The sequence below is a fragment of the Mustelus asterias genome, unplaced genomic scaffold (assembly GCF_964213995.1).
Source record: "Mustelus asterias unplaced genomic scaffold, sMusAst1.hap1.1 HAP1_SCAFFOLD_3646, whole genome shotgun sequence".
Lineage (NCBI taxonomy): Eukaryota > Metazoa > Chordata > Chondrichthyes > Carcharhiniformes > Triakidae > Mustelus > Mustelus asterias.
Window position 1 is genome coordinate 23,637 of NW_027593591.1, and position 6,000 is coordinate 29,636.

Sequence of the window (6,000 nt, forward strand, 5' to 3'; positions counted from 1 at the left end):
AATGTTTGTAGATGTGGTGCCAATCAAGTGGGGCTGCTTTGTCCTGGAAGGTGTCGAGCTTCTTGTGTTGTTGGAGCTGCACCCATCCAGGCAATTGGGGAGTATTCCATCACACTCCTGACTTATGCTTTGGAGAGTCAAGAGGTGAGTTACTCACCACAGAATTCCTAGCCTCTGACCTGTTTTTGTAGCCACTGTGTTTATGTGATGGGCCCAGTTGAGTTTCCCCAAGGATGTTGACAGGGGGGGATTCAGTGATGGTTACACCATTGAATGTCAAGGGCTGTGGTTAGTGTCCCTTATTGATGATGGTCACTGCCTGGCATTTGTGTGGCACGAATGTTACTGCCATTTGTCAGCCCGAGCCTGGATATTGTCCAGATCTTGCTGCATTTGAACATGGACTGCTTCAGTATCTGAGGAGTCACGAATGGTGCTGAACATTGTGCAATCATCAACGAACATCCCCACTTCTGACCTCATGATGGAGGGAAGGTCATTGATGAAGCAGCTGAAGATTGTTGGGCCTAGGACACTACCCTGAGGGACTCCTGCAGAGATGTCCTGGAGCTGAGATGTCTGAGCCTCCACAACCATCAGAACCATCTTCCTATGTATCAGGTACGACTCGAACCAGCGGAGAGTTTTTCCCCTGATACCCATTGATTCCAGTTTTGCGAGGGCTTCTTGATGCCACACTAGGTCGAATACGGCCTTTATGTCAAGTTGGTAGGCAGGGTATTGGTGTTTGCAGTACTGTCGGGGGAGGTGTCAGGAGAATATGAAGTAAAAAAGGTTATTTTGAGTGCCTACGAATTGATACCAAAAGCATATAAAGAATGGTTCAGAAAGATCAGACAGAAGCCAGGTCAATTTGAAAGAATTGAGCAGAGCAACTTCGATAGATGGGTGAGAGCATTAAAGATAGAAAAGACATATGAAGCCATTAGAGATATTATTCTGCTGGAGGAGTTTAAAAACTCACTTCCAGAAGTGATAACTCATGTTGAGGAACAGAGTTAAAACAGCAAGAAGAGCTGCAGAGATGGCGGATGAATACACATTAATGTATAAATTGAAGCCGAGCTTCCGACAGCAATTTCACTCCCTGAGGGATAGAAAGTGAGAGAGAGGGAGGTCCTTCAATGAAAAACAAAATGGGAGCTCACACTGGGAACAGTTTAACACACGTGAAAAAATAAACCCGAGAGGGTGGAAAAGAGGTGAAAGAGCAGGTGTTTTCACTGTGGTAAGGTGGGACCATAACGTCACAATGCTGGGGGCTTAAAGAAAGGCCCTGGGAAAAAGGATGTGGTAAACATAACATAAGAAATAGGAGCAGGAGTAGGCCATCTGGCCCTTCGAGCCTGCCCCGCCATTCAACAAGATCATGGCTGATCTGAAGCGAATCAGTTCCACTTACCCGCCTGCTCCCCATATCCCCTAATTCCCTTATCGATCAGAAAACTATCTACCCGTGATTTAAACATATTCAACGAGGAAGCCTCCACCACTTCAATGGGCAGAGAATTTCAGAGATTCACTACCCTCTGAGAGAAGAAGTTCCCCCTCAACTCTGTTCTGAACCGGCCCCCCCTTATTTTGAGGCTGTTCTCTCTAGTTCTGGTTTCCCTTCTAAGTGGAAAGAATCTCTCCACCTCTACCCTATCCAGCCCCTTCATTATCTTATATGTCTCTATAAGATCACCCCTCATCCTTCTAAACTCCAACGAGTACAGACCCAATCTGTTTAATCTCTCCTCATAAGCTACACCCCTCATCTCCGGTATCAACCTGGTGAACCTTCTCTGCACTCCCTCCAAGGCCAATATATCCTTTCGCAAATAAGGGGACCAAAACTGCACACAGTACTCCAGTTGCGGCCTCACCAGTGCCTTGTACAGTTGCAGCAAGACCTCCCTGCTTTTATATTCTATCCCCCTCGCGATAAAGGCCAACATTCCATTCGCCTTCTTGATCACCTGCTGCACCTGCAGACTGAGTTTTTGCGATTCGTGCACAAGGACCCCCAGGTCCCTCTGCACAGTCGCACGATGTAATTTTTCTCCATTTAAATAATATTCCAATTTACTATTATTTCTTCCAAAGTGGATAACCTCACATTTGCTAACGTTATATTCCATCTGCCAGATCCTCGCCCACTCGCTCAGCCTATCCAAATCTCTCTGCAGACTTTCCGCATCCTCCACGCAATTCGCTTTCCCACTCAAAGGTGCTCAACCAGTGGGATTAGTGAAAATAGTGAAGGAAATCCCGAGAGAAGCCAAGGAGTTGAAGGTGTTCAATACCGACAGAGCAGTGTTCTCGGATCAACCTGTATCTGGGGTCACCATTGCAGATGTCACAGCAGCTTTCTCCAAGGTCAATCCATGGAAAGCAACTGGCCTGGAAGGGGTACCCGGACGTGCACTCAGATCCTGCGTGGATCAGTTGGCGGGGGTATTCATAGACATCTTCAACCTCTCTTTACAACAATCTGAGGTCCCTATCTGCTTCAAGAAGACGACCATCATCCCGGTACCTCAGAAAAACCAAGCAGCCTTAATGACTATTGTCCGGTGGCTCTGACATCCATCATTATGAAGTGTTTCGAAAGGTTAGTCACGGCACAAATCAGTTCCAGCCTCCCGGACTACCAGGATCCACTACAGTTTACCTGCCGCCGCAACAGGTCCACAGCAGACACCATCTCCCTGGCCCTGCACTCAATCCTGGAACACCAAGATAGCAAGGACACCTGTGTCAGACTCCTATTTATAGACTACAGCTCAGCCTTCAACACTATTACTCATCTCCAAACTCTGTGGCCTGGACCTCAGCACCTCCCTCTGTGACTCGATCCTGAACTTCCTAACTCACAGACCACAATCAATAAGGATCGGCAACAACAACATCTCCACGATCACCCTCAATACCGGTGCCCCACAAGGCTGTGTTCACGGCCTCCTACAATACTCAGTAAGTAATCTCACAACACCAGGTTAAAGTCCAACAGGTTCATTTAGTAAAGCAAGCCACAAACTTTCGGAGCGCTGCCCCTTCATCGGGTGAGTGACTCACCTGATGAAGGGGCAACGCTCCGAAAGCTTGTGCTACCAAATAAACCTGTTGGACTTTAACCTGGTGTTGTGAGACTACTTACTGTGCCCACCCCAGTATAACGTTAGCAACTCCACATCATCCTACTATACTCCTTATACACCAGTGACTGTGTGGCCAAATTCCCCTCCAATTCAATTTTCAAGTTTGCTGACGACACCACCGTAGTGGGTCAGATCTCAAACAATGACGAGACAGAGTACAGGAATGAGATAGAGAATCTGGTGAACTGGTGCAGCAACAATAATCTCTCCCTCAATGTCAATAAAACGAAGGAGATTGTCATTGACTTCAGGAAACATAAAGGAGAACATGCCCCTGTCTACATCAATGGGAACGAAGTAGAAAGGGTTGAGAGCTTCAATTATTTAGGTGTCCAGATCACCAACAACCTGTCCTGGTCCCCCCATGCTGACACCATAGTTAAGAAAGCCCACTAACACCTCTACTTTCTCAGAAGACTAAGGAAATTTGGCATGTCCGCTACGACTCTCCAACTTTTACAGATGCATCATAGAAAGCATTCTTTCTGGTTGTATCACAGCTTGGTCTGGGCTCCTGCTCTGCCCAAGACAGCAAGGAACTACAAAAGGTCGTGAAAGTAGCCCAGTCCATCACGCAAACCAGCCTCCCATCCATTGACTCTGTCTACACTTCCCGCTGCCTCGGCAAAGCAGCCAGCATATTCAAGGGCCCCACACACCCCGGACATTCTCTCTTCCACCTTCTTCCATCGGGAAAAAGATACAAAAGTCTGAGGTCACGTACCAACCGACTCAAGAACAACTTCTTCCCTGCTGCTGTCAGACTTTTGAATGGACCTACCTTGTATTAAGTTGATCTTTCTGTACACCCGAGCTATGACTGTAACACTACATTCTGCACTCTCTCCTTTCCTACTCTATGAATATTATGCTTTGTCTGTATAGCGCATAAGAAACAATACTTTTCACTGTGTCCCAATACATGTGACAATAAATTAAATCAATACCGACAAGGAGAGGGGGAGCAATGTTCAGTATTTGTGCACGAGTGTGACTTACGTGGACAATTCTTCTTGCAGATTCTTCGATTCCTCCAAACTAAAGTCAGTGCCTGAGCCGACAGCCGTTTACAATCCTTTCCAAATCTGCATACCATCCGGTTACGGACGCCTGCTGGAGTCAAGGTCAGAGGTGAGGATTGTAGCCGCAGTGTAACACAGCAGCCAGTGAACATCAGCCGCTGATAGCAATGTCTTCTCTCTCTCCCCACAGGGTCCCATATTTGGCAGTCGCTCACACCTTCGAGAAAATCGAGGAAGAGTCTGCTCGGTAAAACTAATTAATTCCTCTGCCCCTCTTTCCTTCCTGGAGCACTGAACCCCGTCACTGGAGAGGCGGGAGGGGGGTGGGCAGTTTCCAGGGTAACTGAATCCCTTCACTGGGGGGGGAGTGGTATCCATGGGACACTGAACCCCTTCACTGGGGGGGGGGGGGGGAGAGTGGTCTCCAGGGTAACTGAACCCCTTCACTGGGGGGAGTGGTATCCATGGGACACTGAACGCCTTCACTGGGGGGGGGGAGTGGTATCCAGGGGACACTGAACCCCTTCACTGGGGGGGGGGGGGGGGGGGGGGAGTGGTCTCCAGGGTAACTGAACCCCTTCACTGGGGGGGGGGGGGGGGGGAGTGGTCTCCAGGGTAACTGAACCCCTTCACTGGGGGGAGAGGTCTCCAGGGTAACTGAAACCCTTCTCTTGGGGGGAGGGTATCCAGGGTAACTGAACCCCTTCACTGGGGGGGGGGGGGGGGGGGGGGGAGTGGTCTCCAGGGTAACTGAACCCCTTCACTGGGGGTGGGGGGAGTGGTCTCCAGGGTAACTGAACCCCTTCACTGGGGGGGGGAGTGGTCTCCAGGGTAACTGAACCCCTTCACTGGGGGGGGGGGGGGGGAGTGGTCTCCAGGGTAACTGAACCCCTTCACTGGGGGGAGGGTCTCCAGGGTAACTGAACCCCTTCTCTTGGGGGGGAGCGGTCTCCAGGGTAACTGAACCCCTTCTCTTGGGGGGGAGGGTCTCCAGGGTAACTGAACCCCTTCACTGGGGGGTGTTGCTGGGCTGGGTGATCTCCAGGGTATCCCTCGCCCCCTCGCTGGGAGTGGGAGATGTTTAAGATGTGTTTTTGTTTGCTTTCTCCACACTCAGATTGAAGAACATTAAGACACTGAGTAACCTGTATCGCTCGGTCATTGCCCTCACTCCAGGTGACCTCCTCCCCTGTATCTACCTGTGTTTGAACCAGCTGGGACCTGCCTACGAGGGCTTGGAGCTGGGGGTTGGGGAGACAGTGCTGATGAAAGCTGTAGCTCAAGCGACAGGTGAACTTTGGGGAGTGGAGGGGGGGTGGGTGGGTGGGGGGATGTGCATTCTGTGGCTGCTCGTGGTGTGGGGGGGGGTAATGCGGTGGTAACACTGGTCACACTGAGGGCTTCTCGCCTGTCGCAGTCCCTCTTGTATCCCTGTGCCTCCCCCATCACCCTCACCGTCCCTCCCCCATCACCCTCACCGTCCCTCCCCCATCACCCTCACCGTCCCTCCCCCAACACCCTCACCGTCCCTCCCATCACCCTCACCGTCCCTCCCCCATCACCCTCACCGTCCCTCCCCCATCACCCTCACCGTCCCTCCCCTCCCACATTGTACCACTCTCTCTGTACCTCTCTGTTCCTTCTCTCCCCCTCCCTCTCTCTCCCTCCCCCCTCCCTCTCTCTCCCTCCCCCCTCCCTCTCTCTCCCTCCCCCCTCCCTCTCTCTCCCTCTCCCCTCCCTCTCTCTCCCTCTCCCCTCCCTCTCTCTCCCTCCCCCCTCCCTCTCTCTCCCCTCCCCCCCTCCCTCCTCTCTCC

General features: G+C 51.2%; 1 protein-coding gene across 1 annotated transcript in view; it reads left to right on the forward strand.

Moving 5' to 3' along the window:
- The window catches only part of LOC144490700 (uncharacterized), a gene marked incomplete at its 5' end in the record, with an annotated part of 28,776 nt that extends 23,298 nt beyond the window's left edge, over positions 1 to 5,478 (forward strand). Inside the window, 3 exons of the mRNA XM_078208406.1 lie at positions 4,184 to 4,295; positions 4,377 to 4,433; positions 5,304 to 5,478. Coding sequence (XP_078064532.1) covers positions 4,184 to 4,295; positions 4,377 to 4,433; positions 5,304 to 5,318 — 184 coding nt within the window. The remainder of the gene's footprint in view (positions 1 to 4,183; positions 4,296 to 4,376; positions 4,434 to 5,303) is intronic.
- Positions 5,479 to 6,000: the final 522 nt, after the last annotated feature.